Source organism: Canis lupus, chromosome 24 (assembly GCF_003254725.2).
Source record: "Canis lupus dingo isolate Sandy chromosome 24, ASM325472v2, whole genome shotgun sequence".
NCBI lineage: Eukaryota > Metazoa > Chordata > Mammalia > Carnivora > Canidae > Canis > Canis lupus.
The window spans coordinates 22,921,411-22,938,962 of NC_064266.1; the positions used below are offsets into that span (position 1 = coordinate 22,921,411).

General features: G+C 60.1%; 3 protein-coding genes and 1 long non-coding RNA gene across 6 annotated transcripts; 2 read left to right on the forward strand and 2 right to left on the reverse strand.

Annotated features, from left to right (window-relative positions):
- Positions 1–1,170: 1,170 nt before the first annotated feature.
- On the reverse strand, positions 1,171–17,430 carry NECAB3 (N-terminal EF-hand calcium binding protein 3). Of its 3 annotated transcripts, XM_025469754.3 has the most exons (13): positions 17,187–17,419; positions 15,260–15,284; positions 13,656–13,764; positions 12,658–12,683; positions 12,349–12,446; positions 4,268–4,404; positions 3,893–4,011; positions 3,667–3,746; positions 3,509–3,562; positions 2,895–3,007; positions 2,644–2,721; positions 2,083–2,174; positions 1,171–1,994 (listed from the first exon to the last, which is right to left on the reverse strand). In XM_025469754.3, exons 1-13 carry the CDS (start codon positions 17,304–17,306, stop codon positions 1,966–1,968), a joined length of 1,080 nt encoding a protein of 359 aa, XP_025325539.1. In that variant the 5' UTR covers positions 17,307–17,419; the 3' UTR covers positions 1,171–1,965. The 3 variants fall into 3 exon arrangements, with proteins under 3 accessions (XP_025325539.1, XP_025325540.1, XP_025325541.1); XM_025469755.3 differs by lacking the exon at positions 2,083–2,174 and having other exon boundaries at positions 1,171–2,082; positions 17,187–17,430; XM_025469756.3 differs by lacking the exons at positions 1,171–1,994; positions 2,083–2,174 and adding an exon at positions 2,181–2,313 and having other exon boundaries at positions 17,187–17,429.
- Positions 4,985–5,827, reverse strand: LOC125753539 (uncharacterized). The gene is made up of 3 exons (XR_007405616.1): positions 5,691–5,827; positions 5,333–5,402; positions 4,985–5,053 (listed from the first exon to the last, which is right to left on the reverse strand). It is a non-coding gene; the product is annotated as an uncharacterized LOC125753539 (long non-coding RNA).
- Positions 5,840–7,115, forward strand: C24H20orf144 (chromosome 24 C20orf144 homolog). The gene is made up of 2 exons (XM_035706029.2): positions 5,840–6,085; positions 6,655–7,115. Exons 1-2 carry the CDS (start codon positions 5,855–5,857, stop codon positions 7,012–7,014), a joined length of 591 nt encoding a protein of 196 aa, XP_035561922.2. The 5' UTR covers positions 5,840–5,854; the 3' UTR covers positions 7,015–7,115.
- ACTL10 (actin like 10) lies at positions 9,579–11,226 on the forward strand. Its single transcript, XM_049100534.1, has one exon. The coding sequence runs from the start codon at positions 10,376–10,378 to the stop codon at positions 11,111–11,113; it is 738 nt and encodes a 245-aa protein (XP_048956491.1). The 5' UTR covers positions 9,579–10,375; the 3' UTR covers positions 11,114–11,226.
- Positions 17,431–17,552: the final 122 nt, after the last annotated feature.

Sequence of the window (17,552 nt, forward strand, 5' to 3'; positions counted from 1 at the left end):
TTATTTCCTCCCGGATGGGCTCCTTCTTTAACCAGGACACTGGAACCCACTCAAGCCTGCCCAGAGCTGTGTGGCACCGTGCTGGCTGCAGTTTCCAGGAACTGCCAGGAGACCGGGAAGAGGGGGGCAGGAGCACAGGCTGGCATGGGGCTGGCCAGGAAGCCACTGGGGACCCCTATGCTGGTTCTTTGGCCTGGGTGGCCCGGCCAGTGGGAGCAGCTGTGTCCCCCCTCAAGTCTGATCTCCTGCGGGGTCACTAGGGAAGACCCTGCCTAGAGTCCCAGACCAGGCCGTCCACCCTGAGCTGGTGTCGTCCTGGCACCACCAGGGCATTCAGGAACATTGGTGAACTGTCACTTAGCCCACTGGCCAGTCACCCCTGGCTTGAAACCTACCACGCTTCCTCAGCAAGGAGCGCCTCTGAGGCCGGGCCGCCTCCCCACCTCCGCCTCAGCCCTCCGACCTCTTGCCCCTGCTGGGCTTCCTTCAGTTCCTCGAGGCAAGCTCTCCTCACCACCAGCCCCCTCACGGGGCCAGAGCCTGATCACGTGTTTTCCTGCCTAAAAACTCCTGACCCCGACACCCTCCAGACCAGGTCAGAGGCCTTTGCCGTTTGTCCTTTGCCGTTGTGGTGCCATGTGCCTCCCCTTTAGAGCCTCTCTCCATGCCTCCCAATCCCTTCTCCCCAGGTGGCTCCATTCTGCATCTGGTTCTGTCAGGTGACAGGGGTGGTGACAAATCAGTCTGGAAGAGGCTGGGGGAGGAAGGTTCTGTCAGGGGACAGGACCTCCACAGGCACCCAGCCACACTATCTGGGACCCGAGAAGGCTCTGTGTCCCCAACTCCAGATCACACCCTGTTGGCAAGGAGAGTGGTGGTGAAGCTAGGATAGCCACCCGATGTTCGGGGAGCTGAGAGGAGAGACAATCCAGTCCACTCCCTTTCCCAGGCAAAGACCCCAGAACCAGAGTTTGTGGAAGTGAGAGGGCGCTGAATTGAGGAAGCTGGTGTCAGCTGTGATGAAGTTCCCACCACCTACAGGCATGAGGGCCCAAGATGGGAAATGGTTGATTTCTAAAGAAAGGTTGCCTGCCCTAAGTCACTGGTCTGAGACACAAACCAACTCCAGAGCCTGGCCGCCTTGCCAAGGGAGAGAGAGGACACAACACCAGAGGTGACCACTTCCTTTATTGCCTCTGCTGGGGTCCTGGGCTGAGGTTCAGAGGTATCAGGGAGGAGCAGGTGACACTGGGCCCAAATTATTGCTACTTGGCAAGGTCACCCTGAGGCTTCCCATAGTGCCCTGAGTATGGGTGGGCATGAGCATGCAAATGATATGCAAATGACATGCAAACCAACCCAGGATCCTGCAGAGGGCTCTGGTGCAGAGGAGGATACTGGAAGAGTTGGGAGCCTGCCAGCCCAGGAGGGTGATGAGGACACCCAGGTCCTTACCCCACACTGCAGATGGATCTGGCCCAACCTCAGGGGTCGAGGTTTGGTGGGGGGGAGGGGGGTGTCCCTGAGCATCAGCCCTGGTTCTGCTGCTGGCTGAGGAAGAGCAGAAGCCTGGCCCCAGGACAGCAGGAAGAAAGCCGGGTACCCATGAAGCAGCCAGACAGCCCGAGGCCCACCCAGAGAGGGAAGCAACCCGCTCTGTGCCACACAAAGGCTGGGATGGAAGGGACCAGAATCCAAGCCTCCTGAGCCAGGCAGAGGCCAGAGTGCCTCAGAGGCCAAAGCTACAAACAATAAAATACACTGATTGATAAACAGAAAGCAAGCAGCCCAATTCCTGATCCCTGGGCTGACAGACTCTCCACCAGCTGGTCTGGGGGGGCCTCTGAGAGCCCAGCCCCAGGTCTAAGAGAGGCAGCATCCTTGGTCTTGGTGCTGAGTTGACCAGTCCAGAAGCTCCAGAATGAGGCAGCTGGGCCCCAGGGCCTTGGCTTATGCAGGTCAGGTTCAGTTATTATTCATAATCCACCAGGAGGCTAGGGGTCAGAGGTTGAGGATCAGAGGCCATCAGGGGCCCATTGCTGCTCCACAGGGCAGTAGAGAGGGGTGGGAGCCACAGCATACCTGGGAAGAACACAGTGGTGAGGGTGTCCGGAGCCCGCAGGTGGTCAATGAGGATGCGCTGGAAGGCCTTACTACAAGCAGAATGCTGGTGCCTGGGGAGGGACCTGAGGCTGGAGCTGGTGCCCATAGGGCAAGACCACCTGGCTGAAAGCTCCCCGCTCCCAGCCCGGGCCTGCTGTCTGGATCTGGATCCCAGTCCTGCCTCATACAGGCTCTGAGCCTCAGTTCCCTCTGTGAAATGGGGAAAATAGTGCAGACTGTATCGGGTCACGGAGCAGAGTATGTGAAGTGCAGGGTGTGGCCCGGTGCTAACTGTGCTTACTGAGTGCCCACCCCCTGCCGTGTCCCTGGCATTGTGTTCAGCTCCTCATACACCATCTTGTTTGGCTCACAGGAGGGTGGACCTCTTATCTCTCTTGGAAAGGAGCCTTCTGGGGCTCAGAGGGGATGAGAAACCCTCCTGAAGTCACACAGCCAATGAGTAGAGGACAATTGGAACCCAGCCTGACTCACTCCCGGGCCCATACTCAATAAACTTTAACTTCCAGACACCATCCATACCTTCTCCAAGAGGCCTCATCCCGCCAGAACTCATACAGGGTGAAAGAGGCATTGTCCAGCATCTTCTGGGCAGACACACTGTGGGGGCCAAAGAGAGGGCCAGGCCAGGCCCAGGCTACCACCACCACCACTGCCCACCCAACCAGGGTGTCTAGTGGGAGCCCTGGCCCAGGGTGCCCAGCCCCAGCCCTTTGCCCAGCTCAGCCCCCTCTCCTGACCTTGGCCAACCCACTAGCCCGCTAGAGACTCACTGCAGGCAATGGCTCTGGGCCCCTGTGAAGTCCACATAGCAGCACAGGGCACGGTGGAAATCCTGCAGGGCTTCCTCTGCCACCTGCACCTGCCGCTGGGCCACGAGGATGTGCTGACAAGAGAGGCAGCCTGGTGAGCAAGGGTAAGGCAGGGCGGCCGAGGGACCAACGGGGCCTTCTGGGGACTCCGCCCTTCTCAACTTACACCAACCCCGGCCCACCGGGAGGTCGAGCTCCCGCCCCAACCTGGCCCCCACATCCCTGACTCCCTCGTCCTCTCCCCGTGGCCAAGGTCACTGCCTTGATCCGGCCATCGGCCCTCTCTCCTGCAGTATTGCCACTATTTCCCCTCCTACTGCCGTCCACACTGCCCAGGCCCAGCTTTCAGGAACGCAGGTAAGGGAAACTAATGGCAGTGATCTCTACAGGGTCACGGAGCAAGTGCCAGAGCCCAGCACCTGCGCGCCAGGCTTGGGGGATGAGGGCTGGGCCAAACCTGGGGAAGGGTCATCTGACATAGAGGCCCAGGGGGCAGCTGGCCCTATGAGCCCGCGCACTTCCAGAGCACCTCCTCCGGGCCCGATGCCCAGTGCCTGTCCCTCTCCTGGACTCACCGAGCCAGGCCCCTCGGTAAGCTCCTCTTCATGCAGAGGTTCCAGCCTAGGGGCCTGTGAAGGACACGGAGTGTGGGCAGGGCTCCCAGTGTGTGACTGGCTTAGGTGATTCCAGAAAAGGTCCTCCCCCCTGGGGCACCGGCCGCGTGGCTGCTCACCTTACACTCGAGCTGGTCAATGAGCTCCTGGAGACGGTTGACTTGGAGCCGCCACTGCATCTCGGCTTCTGAGCTCTGCCCTGGTGGGAGACCCACAGTGGAAGGTCAGGCCCGGGCCCCCCTACGTCGGGAAACTCTCAGGATGAACCGAGGGGCAGTGGAGGAGTGGGCCCTGAGCCAGCCCCGCACCCTCCTCCACCCGACGTCCCTTCTGCCGCAGGCGCACCTGTGTCTGAGGAGCCAGGAGACCAGTTGGGTGACCGACTGACACTCCGCAGGGCCCTGCGCCCTGCCCGCCGGCTGCCATGGGGCCTGCTCTGCACCTCCACGCTGTCTTCATCTGACCTAGGGAAGTGGGGGGGGTTAACCCACTGCTCCCAGGCCCACGGGCCAAGGACTGGGGCCCCAGAACAGGGCCAGACACAGGTGGGGCACAACAGGTTTCCTGGGACACAGAGCCAGCCTCAAAGCCAGCCACCCCCTCTCAGCCTCCCTGGCCAAGAACAAGAACGTGGGCTCTGGGATACCGGGGCTACGGGATGAGATGGAAGCTGAGGGCCCTGGAATGTGGAGACCATGACCTGCAGGGCACCTCACATACCGTGGGCCCTGGGCCTGGGCCTCCAGGGTGTCCGACGCCCCTTCCAGCGAACTCTGCAGGGCCTGTAGCTGGCTCACTGTCTCCCGCAGGAGGAAGCGGGTCACAAACTGGTCAACCTTGGAGGCCCGCTCATACTCCTGAGGGCAGAGGGTCAACATTTCCTGGCCTCAAGCACGTATTTCTGGACAGGGGACCATGGCCTTGCTCCCTCACCCCCACCCTCTACCCATCAAAGCAACGAGGCAGCATGAAGAGCAGAGAGCATGCAACCAGAGTGGGAGCAGTGCTGGGACTGGGAGCAGGGCCTGGCCTGCCTTTCTGGGAGGCAGTGACAGGGAGGCATCTGCCCCTTTCTGGGCCGCAAGGCCCCTTCCCTGCTGGGGCCACCCGCTTCCGCCAGGGTGGCCCCAGGCACAGCTAGGCTGGTAGTGGGGAGGGCAGGGCATCCAAAGGCCAGTTTTTGACACATGAAGCAAAGGATGGTGTGATGTGGCCCCATACTCACCAGCTGGCCCTACACTCATAATCTGTGCATGCATTCATTCATTCTCTCATCCATGCAACAAACATTTACCTTTTCCTAGGAGCTGCAGATACAAGACAGCCAGCCAGGTCACTGTCCTTACACACACACCAGCATTGATCCCTACATCACTAGCCTCCACTCAGCCCCTCCCAACGTGGGCAGAAAGACAAGGCCGACACGTGCCAGGCCCTATGCTGCTCATGTGGGATGCTCAGAGACTCTCCAACTACCTTCGCCTCCTTGTGCCTCAGTTTCCTCACCTAGAAAACAGGGATGATAATAGCCATCTCACCGAGCTGTTGAAAAACTTCAATGAGTTAATTCCTACAGAGGACACAGCCCAGGATGGGAGTCCTGAGGAGCCATGGTCTAGCCAGGTGCTTGCCCACCCTCCACGAGGGGCTCCAGAGGCACCGTCCATCCGGGGCTTCATCTCCTGTCTGTGACCTGCCTCAGCTCAGCCATCAGAGGAGGCCTGCTGGACCAGGCTTATGAGATGGGAGGCAGGAACAGACTGGGGGCTGGGTCCTCACACTTACACAGGCCAATGGCTTCTGACCTGTCTGTCCCAGCCTGGTCTCCACACTTCCTGGCCACGCTCTGAGCTCCCTGAAATCCAATAAGTTCCCTTTTGAGCACTTAAGATAATTGATCAGTTCTGTTACTTGCAACCAAAAAAACCCAGCTAATGTAGAAGTATCCACTCTGTGCCAGGCCCTGTTACAAGCGGAATTTCATTCAATCTTCATAACAACTTACAGGAACCATATTGACTCCATTTTGCAAATGAGAAGACTGAGGCCTAGAGCAATTGACTACCTTGGCCAAGATCATACAACCAGTTAGTGGCAGAATCAGAATTCAGAACAGGACCACAAAAAACTCCTCTCCACTCACCACTAAGCACCTTACAAGCCCTGCCTCTTTCGTGATTATCAGCCCACTTTTATAGCTGAGAAACCAAGGCCACAAGTCAAAGTCAACGGAGCCAGATTTGCGTGTGGGTTCTGGGAGGAGGAGCTTAGAGTCTGGAGCTGGTGAGGTTGACCCATGAGGTCACAATGTGGTCTCCAGGGACAGAGCAGGGGCGGGGTGCTCCCCACCCCAGCCAGAAGGCAGGGCAGAGGCAGCATGGGCTGTGGCCCCCAGTGGTGACCGGCCCTGCCATGGGAAACAACAGTTCTCACAGGAGGACCAAAGTGCCCAAGCAGGCCCGCAGGGAGAGCCCACCTGACATGGGCAAGGCTGGGCGGAAACCGTTCTTTAGCCACTTCAAGAGGAAGAAGCCAAGTGTGAGTGCCAGGGCGCTAGGGGTTGGGGGGGTCAGGGGTGTTTGAACAGGTGGCCAAGAGGGGACGCGGCGAGCCTAGGCCCTGTGGGCCTAAGTCCGAGGGGCACAGAAGGCCTTGGATAACGCCTCCTGAGCATGAGGGTCCCAGAAGCCCAGAAAGGGACAGGGATTCAAGAAACCGGGAGACTGGGGAGCCCAGGAGGGTGGGCAGGACGGGGTTCCCCCAGCTCTGACAGGTCGGTAGAGGGCCCCGCATGGGGAATCAGAGGCTATGGGCACAGGGTATTCCCTTGAGCCCCCTTTCCAGCTCCTAGCCTCAAAACGTACTGCTCTTCCGGGGCGCGTTCAAGTCCCCGCGCCAAGGCTAGGAGGGCAGGCAGAGCCCACAAACATGGGCGGCAGGCGTCGGGGTGATGGGACGGGGCGGACCCCCTCCCCCGGGCACCGAAGGAAGGTGGGGTCCTGGAACGTAGAGGGCAGAGTCCCGGGAGACAGGGCCCGGCGGGTGAGATCTCACCCACAAGGCGCCGAGCCCTCCTCGCTCACGCTGCTGCGCCCCCCCGCCCCCAGGCCAAGATCGTGCTGCTGTTCCCCGCGGACAAGCTGCAGCAGCCGGCCGAGGTGGCGGCGGGCGCGGGCGCGGGCGCGCGGCCCGGGCGGCCCCGCGAGGACGCGGCGGGCATCCCCGGGGGCTCCCCGGCGGCGGCGCCCACGCTGCGAGGAGCGGGCGACGGCGCGGCCCCGAGCGAGGGCGCACGCGCGCGCGAGATGAAGACGATCCTGGCGCTGCTGCTGCTGCTGCTGCTGCTGGACGCGCGGCTGCGGGAGGAGAGGCGCTGCGCGGCGGGGGGCGGCGCGGGCGCGGGCGCGGGGGCGGGCGCGGGGCCGAGGCCGCGCAGGGCGGGCAGTGGCTGGAGGCGCGCCCGCTGAGCGAGGGCGGCGCGGACCGCGAGGCCGACCCCGCCGGGGGGCAGCCGCGCCAGCGGGGCCGCCGAGCGCCCGGCCCGGCCCAATAAAGAGTGCATAGCAAACCCTGGCGCCAGCTAGCTCTGTCGGGGCGGCGCGGCCCTGAGCTGGGTGGGGGAAACTGAGGCCCAGAGCGAGGCAGGGATGAACCCGGTGTATTGATGGCAGAGCAACAGGCTCTGGTGCCAGAACCTGTGTGCGCCTCCCCCTTGGGAGCCACGCGTCAGAACCCCTGCCCCGAGCTGGCGAGGCGACACCCTGCCACGGTGGAGGGAAGCTATTTCCCTCCAACTCCAGGCCCTGGTCAGACCCTCCCAGGTCTACAGGTCCAAGGGAGGGGAGTTTGGGCAAACCCTGGCTTGGCCAAGCTAGGGGGCGGGGCCTGGTTCCCACAGAGGCCTAAGGGGTCCAAGCGTACCCAACACTCACAAGTCTTTCTTAGGCACGGTGGAGGGTCCCAGGCAAACAGCCACCACCCTGGAATGAACTGTGAAGGCTCCACAACCAGCAGGGCTGGGGCCTGGGACTCACATTCTGTCTGGAAGAGCACCAGGCTGGGGTGTGCGGGCCTCTGTTCCCTCACTCCTGCCCCACTTTGCTTGGGAACCCCCGAGTCACCTCAGTCACTTGTCTTCCAACCTCCTCTGTGCCATCCCTTTGCCCACACTGCAGCCAGAAACTTCTTCCAAACCACTTAGCTATCTGCAGGACAGTTCACTGATTCTCCGTGGCCCACAAGGAAATGCCCAAACTTCCTGTTGTCGTGTGCAGGGCCAGGCCCCAGCCTTAGTCTCTCCCTCTAGGGCTTCTGAGTGACTCCTAACCTCACCCCTGCTCTGGCTATATTGCCACTGTGGTCTCCAATGCAAGGTTTACCTCCCTAATTCACCCAGGAGAGGCCTGGCATGCTTTCTGTGAGAAAGATCCAGCTGTTTGCCCTCATTCTCCTGGGTCCTGAACCCAGCTTCAGACCTGAGTGCTGCCCAGCTCTACTGAACCTGTAGCCACCCTTCCACTGGTGACCACCTCAGAATGTCCCAAAGAGGGCAGATGCAGCAGGGGTGAAGATCCTATCTCATTAAAGACAGAGGCTCAACTTCTGCTGAAGACGCGCTTCCGTTACTGTCGACATCCCTTCCATATCCCCTGCATCAGGCTGGAGGTTGCATGGCCCATAGCATCTCTCCAAATGCTTGTAAGAACAGACCCTTAGCTACCATCCATGTGGTTACAATCAGGGTAACCATGTTCCTCAATGTGGCCACACATTCTGGCCATGCGTGATCGGCCCAGGCGGTCCTATCAGCCTCTGCCCTGGGACTGTAATTCCGGAGCTCGGAGAGACTGTTTGCTACATGAACATATGTGGGCTTAAGCCAGTCTTCAGAAGAATAAACAGTGCAGAGACAATACACATCCTGCAGTCAGGCTGTACTTCCAGACTGTTCATGAAACCTGATTTCATCTTTGCCCTTGGTTCCTATAAGACATATAAGCTCCTTGTAATAAAAGCCCTATTTTAGCTTAAGCTCACCTAAGTAGGTCTTCCACCTGCAACCAAAATGGTCCTAAAGAAAACACACTCTGCAGAGACAAGAAGTGGCCTTTTTCCTGTGGAAGGATTATTACTACCTTTTGGTGGAAGAAATTGAGTCCAGAGAGAGAGTAGGACTTGCTCAAGCCCAGACAGAGATTGGGACTTGCTCAGGGGCACACAATGAGTCATCTTCAGAACTGAAGTGATAAACACAGTTCCTCAAGAAAGGAAGGAAGCCCCTGAAAGTAGGGTCCCTGTGTAAGCTGCCTGGGCCCCTCAGGGCTGAGCACAGAGGTCCTCTGAGTGGCTGTAGATCTATAATTAAGAGCTTTCTCTTCAGGGACGTGTGGGTGGCTCAGCAGCTCAGCGGTTTAGCACCTGCCTTTGGCCCAGGTTGTGATCCTGGAGGCCTGGGTTCGAGTCCCACATCGGGCTCCCTGCATGGAACCTGCTTCTCCCTCTGCCTGTGTCTCTGCCTTGCTCTCTCTGTGTCTCTCATGAGTAATTTTTTTTAAAGAGCTTTCTCTTCAGCACTGGGGTGGGGAAGGGGGCGTGGCTCCACATCTGGCCAGAATACATCAGATAATCTGAAGTAGTTTTGGGAGCAAATCAGATTGGTTGTGCTGAGCAGCTGAGACCAGATCCCCCAACGCCAAAATCACCACTCTTGGCCTTGCCCTAGGAGAGAGGAATGGAGTTTTCACGGGTGGGCTGTGGAAGCACAGCAGGTACTGAGGACTGAGGTCACAATGAGTGCAATCCAAGTTCTTTTCCTTCCTTCTCTGACCACCCCCTCCCACCTCCACAACCAGGAAAGACGTAAGTCAAGGCCAGGAGAGAGGTGCCAGGAGATCTCCTGGGGCTCAAGGACTAGGCTGGACGCCTGGGCCCCCAAGGAAGGATATATGTCCGGAGGGCATTAGCACAAGGCCCCCTCCGTGTTAGAGCTCTGCGGCTCCTGTTGGCTTCTCATTATCTAGAAGGACTTGATGTGGCCCTCCCTTCATCCCTCCCTGCCGCGGCCGGGGAAGGGGGCCACGTAGCAGAGGGGAGTCCTCAGAGAGGTGGGTCTGGTGCAAGGTGAGCCTTGAGCCTGGGGCCAAAGGCGGGCGAAGAGGGCCAGAAGCGGCTGGAGCCAGGCGAGAGCGGAGGGCACTTGGAAGAGGCGGGGCCTCGGGGCCGCGGGCGGAGCCAGAAGCTGCAAAGAGCCGTCCAGGCCGGCGGAAGAGTGGAAGCTCGGGCCCAGGGGCTGCAGCCAAGAGAGCGCGCTCGTTCCGCAGCAGAGGCCGGGGCTTCGGCCGGGAGCCAGAGCCGAGAGCCGAGAGCCGAAAGGCAGGCCTCCAGCTCCAGCGGGGCCAGCGGCGGCGGAGCCTCAGGGCCGGGCCGCCGAACGCCACGGCGGCCTCGCTGGGCGGCAGCGGGCGGCTCCGACGGCCGCCGCCGGGGGGCCGCGTGGCGGTGGTGCTGGACCAGGGCTCGGGCTTCGTCAAGGCGGGCTTCGCGGGCGAGCAGCAGCCGCGCCTGGTGCTGAAGAGCTCCAGCCCGGGGCCCGGCGCACTGGGCTGCGAGCTGGGGGACGGGGGGGCGCGGGCGCACCCCATCAAGCACGGCGTGGTCGTGGACTGGCAGGCGCTGGAGGGGCTGTGGGAGCGCCTGCTGGTGGGCGGCCTGCGGGTGTGCCCGGAGCGGTGGCCCGTGCTGGTGAGTGACTCGCCGTCGGCGCCGCCCGCGGGCCGCGAGAAGGTAGCCGAGCTGCTGTTCGAGGCCCTGGCGGTGCCCGCGTGCCACATGGCCAGCTCCGCGTTGCTGGCGCTCTGCTCCGCCGGCGCGTTCAGCGGGCTGGCCGTGGAGGCAGGCGCGGGCGTGTGCCACGCCACGCCCATCTATGCGGGCCACTCGTGGCAGGAGGCCACCTTCCGGCTGGACGTGGCAGGCAGCACCCTGTCGCGCTACCTGCGGGACCTGCTGGTGGCAGCGTTCCCCGACCTACAGCTGCGGGCCCTGCCCCGCAAGGCTATCACACAGCTCAAGAAACGCTGCTGCTATGTGTCGCTGGACTTTGAGGGTGACCTTCTTAACCCTGACCGCCACCACCCGGCCACTTTCTGCTTAGGCAATGGCTGCTCTGTCTGTCTCAGCAGCGAGCGCTTCCGCTGCCCCGAACCCATCTTCCAGCCGCGTCTGCTAGGCCAGACCAAGCCAGGACTGCCTGCACTGGTCTTCCAGGCATTGCAGAAGGTTCCTGCAAGGCTACGCACTCGGCTCGCTGATACCGTGGTGCTGGCCGGTGGCTCCACACTCTTCCCCGGCTTCACTGAGCGCCTGGAAATGGAGCTGGAGGCACAGTGCCGGAGGCATGGCTATGGGGCCCTGAGGCCGCACCTGGTGGCCAAGCCTGGGCGTGGCACAGCAGTATGGACAGGCGGCTCCATGGTGGCCTCCTTGCGCTCCTTCCAATGCCACTGGATAACCCGGGCCATGTACCAGGAGTATGGCTCCAGGCTAGTGCATGAAGTGTTCAACTGAGTTATGCTGTACCGGAGGGTGGGGCCCCATGAGCAGCTGCAGAGGCAGAGGCTTGGTGGGCTGCCCTATAGCTCTATCAGAGGCACTGAGTTCCAGATAAAAGTCTCAAGTGATTGGAGCTGGCAGAGTCATCATATGCAGATGGGTCATCCCTACCCCTTACTGAGCCAGGAGGAGGTGATCCGGACCCCTAGGACCCCCACTGTGACCTACAACTTGAATCTACCTAAACAGTGCCAGTTCAGGGAATACCAGTCCAGGTGCCTACCCTCAGGGCCCTGTTTCCACGGCAATGAGGAAGGCAACAACCCCACTTGTGTCTAGGACACAGATACGGAAATTACAACACATCAACCCCTCATCATGTACCATTTGGATTCCCATCCTATGCCAAAGTTCAAGGGATGACCCTTTGAAAACCTGTAAAATCCTATGGGGAAGCAATGAGAAAAGGAAGCCCTGTCCTCAACTGCTCACTGACTCACTGAGGGCCTCAGTTTCCCCTTCTGTAAAAAGTGGGGTCAGGCACAATTCTGGGCCTCCTCACTGTTCCCTCTGGCCTCCTTATCAAGAGCTATGGGGCAATGGGAAGTGGAGACATCTCTTAAAAGGAACACATAAAGGGAGGGGTGGCTTGTATTTCTGAAGTCACTATCTTGAGAAACTAGAGCCCTGGGTGTGAGCACTGTTTGTGCTTATATGCACATGTGGCCACATATGCAAACAAAACACTTGGGTGCACACATGCCAGCCTTACACATGTCCTCAAGACAGGCCCTGCCCCACCAGGTTCCACACGCCTCATGGCCTATGGCCGTGTGTGAGCATGCCCCACCTCCCACCCCATCCCTGCTGGGTCTTGGGCTTGATACCCCACAACAGCTAGGTCTGGCCAATAACAGAAACCGAGGTGGCCACAGCTCCAGGTATTAGGTGGCTGCTGTGTGCCAGGCATAGTTCTGGGTGTTGGAAACAGAGTAGAGAACGAGAAAGACAAAAATCCCTGCCTTCCTTCTCATTTGTCACATCAAATGTATGGAAGTAAGCTCTATTATGATCCCTAGTTTACAAATGAGGAAACTGAGGCCCGGGGAGATAAAGGTGCACAGCTAGGAAGTGAGAGAGCCATGACTTGAACGCAAGCCTCTAGCTTCACAGCCCTGAGCCATGACAGTGGAGGCTCCCACAGCACAGCAGACACCCCTGCCCTCATTCCCATCAACCCCTCCACTCACCAGCTTGGTGGTGTCCATGGCAGTGAGCACTGCACAGTTCAGCGACTCCAGTGCGGCCAGCACCGGCCGGTAGACACCCAGGTGTTCTGAGAAATAGTCTGCGGGCAGAGGAGGTGCTCAAAGGTTCCCGGACCAGCCCCCACCTGTTCCGTGGCCTCACTGACCCAACCTGGAATTCCTCAGCAGCCAAGCAGGCCTCAAATCCTGAGCCAAGCCCATCCTGTTCCACTAGGAGAGAAAAGTCGTCTCTCATCATGCCCACCTGCCCAGGGGTCCCGGGAGACCAGAGCTCCCGGTGGGCCTACTCACCACACAGTCTCTCTGTTTCCAAATTGCTGTGGGGAGAAGAGAAGGCACCCCTCAGTCCCACAGACATAAGCCTGTGGCCTGGCACTTTGAAGCCATGCTCCTCCCACTGCCCTCCCAGCTCAGCCTGACGAGGCTACTTCTATCTCTACCCCAGGTGAAGCTGCTCTGTGGACCCAGAGGGGCAGCAAGGGTACTCCTGAGGGTAAAAATTCAGACCCACCCTTGGCCTCCAAGGGGATTTCAGGCCCAGTGAGAGAGATGTGGACAGAGGCCAGAGAGGAGTGGTCAGAACTGGGAACGGGAAGCCAAGTCTGGGGAAATCCTAGAAAGCACCAGATGTTACTTGGTAGGTTAGGGAGGGCTTCCAGGAGGACGCTGCTTTAGATAGGCCTTGAAGGACAGGAATTTGATTGGAGTGTCTGGTGGTGTGGGGAGGTGGCAGCCCTGAAGACCAAAGGTCCAGCTCAAGTTTCAAATAGGGAAGGGTATGGAAGCCTTGAATGCTGACCCAGAGGCTGGGATTTCTCCTAAGGAGATATTGAGGGAGAGGGAGGAACAGCTGCAGATGCATGTGCACCCAGGTGAGGAAGCATGGGGAGGGAAGCGTGCATCTCCTGCTAAGGCCTGGAGATGCGGCAGCACGCTTGGGGAGGGAGTGCGTGTTCAGGCACTTGCATCCATGGGTGGAAGCAGGCTATCCTCAGGCATCCTTTGGTCCCTGCAGGAAGTGGGAATGGGTGGGGGGACACCTGTGGGCTGAACCACGGGTGGTGACTCAGACCTGGCTATTTTGGGGTCCCAGCTAGGAGTGTGACGGACAAGGCTGGAGCCAGGGAGGGGGTGAGTGGGTGGGTAATGTTGGCGTCAGGCCCTGGCACCTCTCTCTCTATGCAACCCCCCATCCTCCATAAGGAAGCAAGGCAGCAGGGGACACAGTGGGGCTGGGACAGCCTAGCCTCACACCTACCCACGGCTCATCCACCCCCTCTCGTACTTACTCGGTGGAATGCCCATCAATGCTGTTGAACAGCTCCCGCAGCTCCCCAGGGCTGAGAACCCCATCAGCAAAGTAATTCTGGAATTCCTCAAATGAGAGCTTACCATCATCTGGGGGGCAGGGCAAAGAGCAGAGCTGGTATCCCTGAACCCCGCCACCAGATTCAGACCCCCCCCCCCAAAGACTATTCAGCCTGGTGGAATGGAATTCTGAGCATGGTAGGGGGATCTGAAGACAAAAGGGTCCTTAGAGGTGCCCACTTAAGGCAACACGGCCCACTCTGCAGTCACCCAATGGACAGAGCAGCACACACATGGCATTGCACAGTGACTCAATAAATGTTTGCCAAATGAAGAAACAAATGAACAGCCTGGGATGCGGCCAGATCACGGCAGGACCCAGACGTCACTTGGAGGACTTGGGGGCTGAGTCTCTGCCGGCCAGCCTGGCTCCAGGCTGCTCTGGACCCACGCCCTTCCCAGAGAAGCCACTGGGAGGCAGATAAGATCTTCCTAAGAGGAGCTGGAGCTCCTGCAAGAAGCAGCAGCAGGCTGGCTTAGGAGGAAATGATCTCTCTGCAGGGTCCCTGTGACAGATAGTTACACAGTCTGAGCACCACTGGGATGGCCGAAGACACTGGGGATTTGGCCTGTAAGGTCTTTAAGCAGGTGGGGTTGGGGGAGCAGAGCTGGGGAAGGACCTGAGCCTCCCAGGCAGAACACTGTTCCACACAAGGACACAAATGAAACCATGTGTCCTGATCAAGGGGTTGGGACACCATCCTGTCTCCAGGAGACTTAGACACGAAAGAGTCTGAAGACCCCAGATGGAAGTGAGGCCAAGGAGGACTGGCTGCCACAGCTCAGACCCTCACCTGGTCGATCAGGGCACAGTGGGCTGCCCCAAGTCATCAGTGGGCAGCAAGTGCTTGCGGCTCCTTTAAGGGCTCCTGCTTGAGCTTTCAAGGTTTTCCCAGACCAATATCTGAGACTGCCCAGCACCCAGGGTAGGGGAGGCTGATTGCCTGGACTCAGCACCACCCTGGGCTAGGTCCAGGTGGTTGGTCATACGAAAAGTTACTGAGCCCTGTAAAGGTCTAAGTAAAATCCTCCACAGGCCTCATCTCCACACTCCACCTTTCCAAGCCCCTGACACAGGGTGCCTGGGACCAAGCATCACTCAGACTTGGGTTCAAGGCCTACCACTTAAAGGCTATGTGACTTCAGGCAACTTGCTTCACGTCTTTGGGCTTCTGCTCCTTTGTATGTGAAATGGGGTGAAGAATTCCCACCTAGCTGGTGGTTGTGAGGACAACATGAAGTCATATAGAAGAGTTACCCATAACTGTGCCAGGGCACTGTGTGAGAGTACGCCCCCACCTCCAGCTTCTGACTAAACCACATTCCCTCCACTCTCCATCCTGCTAAGCTTAACTCCAAACGGCACTCCCTCTGGGAAGGGTGCCTGGAGTGATTCTTCTGATTTGGGTCTCCCTAAGATTGTTGTCCATTCTAGACTGTGCCCCCAAACCCAACATTGTGCTGAGCCTCCCTGATGCCTCCCACCGAACCCCCACACTGTAGACCCTGGGGAAGTCACACTCACCATTCTTGTCTGCTCTGCGGAAAACCTAGAGGACAAAGGGGCATAGATGGGAACTGTAAGTGCTGCCCGGGAGGCAAGGGCCCCCACCCAACTCATTAGGGCCTCAGCGGGCCAGGCTACCCCGACCTCGCCCTTCCTCCTGTCCAGCCTGCTCCCAACTCCCTACACAGATCAGCCCTGCAGGACGCTTTCCACTGAGTGGGGCACAGGAAGATCACACAGCAGGTCCCACAACTTGCTCACTTCTCCTGCAGGCCTGGCCTCATGGTGGGCGCTCCAGGCCAGCTGCCGGCACCCCTACCTCCCACACCTGGAGTCTATCCTGGATTCTGTATGATGCATCAGACCTTGGCACGGTCCCAGCACAAGGGAGGGAGGACGGGCTACGTTCCTGGGCCCTCGTCCTAGACCTGAACCCCTCATCTCTGCAGCATGGCCATGGCCCATCCATAGACTGCCTGCTTACGGCTGTCTCCCTGGCTGCTTAAGAGCCTGATGTGTGGGCAGTGGCTAGCCCTTCCTTTGTGGGTGCCTGGAGTTAACCCTTCCCGGTCTGGGGCTTCTTATGAGTCTGACTCAGTGTGTGAAGTCCTCTGGGCAGGCTCGCGTGTGTGTGTGTGTGTGTGTGTGTGTATGTGTGTGCATGCACGTGCACCTGTGTGCACACATGTGCAAGGGGGAGTGAGAGTGCCAGAATGCAAGGCTGGAAAGGCTGTATTTACAGAAAAGAAGAGATGAAGGGCAACAGAGGCAGACAGAGAGGAAGAGTCAAGACATGGTCAGGGACCAGAGTCCCAGATCACCCCAAGCAGCCCAGTAGATGGGAGACCAGCACACCTGGCAAGGAGAGGCAGGCCAAAGACTGAAGAGAAAACCCTTATCAGCTCCAGGTCCTGACTGCCACTCCTCTCCAGCTGTTTTCTCTGTCAGTGAAGCGTTGGCATGAATTTAACCCCTGACCAGACACCTGACTCAGAGGCGGCCTGCCACTGGCTCAGGGTCACACAGCAGCCCAATGTGGCCTGGGGGGCAGACGGAGATGGCAGGGAGGGGTGCGAAGCTGTGGACAAGGACATCTGGGGCCACACCCTAGCATGCCTCTGACTCCATGTGTGATCATGAACATATTCCGGACTCCTCTGGCCTTGGTTTTTCCATCTGGGAAGTGGGACAGATAAGTCTCTTCCATCCAGGGCTGTGGTCAAGGTGCTGAGTCACTGGGGGCAGCAGGGAGGGGACTGGAGTACAGTCTTTCCCATAGGCAGAGACCTCTGAAAGTGGGGCATTAGTGGGCCAGGATGGGGCTGAGCACCAGGGTGAAAGGGGGGAAGGGGCTCAGGGCAGTGATGGAGGCCTGGCTAGGCTGCTCCATGCTACTGCCCCCAGGGGGCTGCGGACCCACCTGCCACCCACGAGAGGGATGTACAGACCACTGTGGGCAATCCTGATCAGCTGTGGGACCCGACGGCCCCTGGGTCAGATCTCAGGGACTCTTGGGATCAGTGCTTGGGTCAGGAGTCAGGGGGTTGTTTTTTCTTTCAGGCTCCCCTGCCTGGGTCAGCCCAGCCGGGGGCTGCTATAGAGGGGGCCGCTCCTGTGATCAAGTGTTGACCGTCTCCACCGCATCAGACACACAGATGGGGTGGACTTGGGGGTGGGGGAGGCAGCAGGGGCAGTGCCGCGCAGCCAGGGCACCAGGAGAGATAAGGAGACAGAGAATGGACACGATGGAAACGAGATAAAGACGACGGAGGAGGGAGGCAGCAGGGGCAGAGAGAGACAGCGAGAAGCAGAGACCCAGAGACGGGAGCAGGGGCCCAGACAGGTCTGGAGGGAGGCACGGGCAAGGAGAGACCGGGAGAGCAGACGGACCGGGGACGGCGCCAACGCGGGGCCACAGGGCCCGCGCCCCCCCGTCCCCACTCACGTCCTGGAAGAGCGCAAGTCCGGCGGCGGGCGAGGGCGCGGGCGCGGGCGCGGGGGGCCGCCGGGGCTCGGGCGCGGGCGGCCGGAGCAGGCACACGGTGAGCAGCCCCGCGCACGCCATGGCGCCTCCAGCCACTCGGCAACGGCTCTCGGCTGGGGCTCGCTGCGGCTCCGGCTCCGGCTCCGGCTCCGGCTCGGGCTCGGGCTCCGGCTGGGGCTGGGGCTGGGGCTCTGGCCGCCGCCGCCGCGGACTCGGGGGCCTCCCGCCCGCCGCGCCGGCGCGCACGCCCGCGGCCCCGCCCCCCGCGGCTCCACCCCGCCCCTCCCGGGGGCCTCGCCGCGCCTCCGCCAGGGCCGGCCGCCCCGC

Excerpts from the sequence above, each read along its gene's own strand:
- C24H20orf144 (XM_035706029.2), top strand. The coding sequence starts at position 5,855 with ATGTGGTCTCCAGGGACAGAGCAGGGGCGGGGTGCTCCCCACCCCAGC. Across the intron at positions 6,086-6,654 it reads TCAAGAGGAAGAAGCCAAGT|GCCAAGATCGTGCTGCTGTT; the intron begins GTGAGTGCCAGG and ends CCCCGCCCCCAG.
- ACTL10 (XM_049100534.1), top strand. The coding sequence starts at position 10,376 with ATGGCCAGCTCCGCGTTGCTGGCGCTCTGCTCCGCCGGCGCGTTCAGC.
- NECAB3 (XM_025469754.3), bottom strand. The coding sequence starts at position 17,306 with ATGGCGTGCGCGGGGCTGCTCACCGTGTGCCTGCTCCGGCCGCCCGCG. Across the intron at positions 13,765-15,259 it reads CCGCAGAGCAGACAAGAATG|ATGATGGTAAGCTCTCATTT; the intron begins GTGAGTGTGACT and ends CCTGCCCCCCAG. Across the intron at positions 3,747-3,892 it reads TCCTGGCTCCTCAGACACAG|GGCAGAGCTCAGAAGCCGAG; the intron begins GTGCGCCTGCGG and ends GTCTCCCACCAG.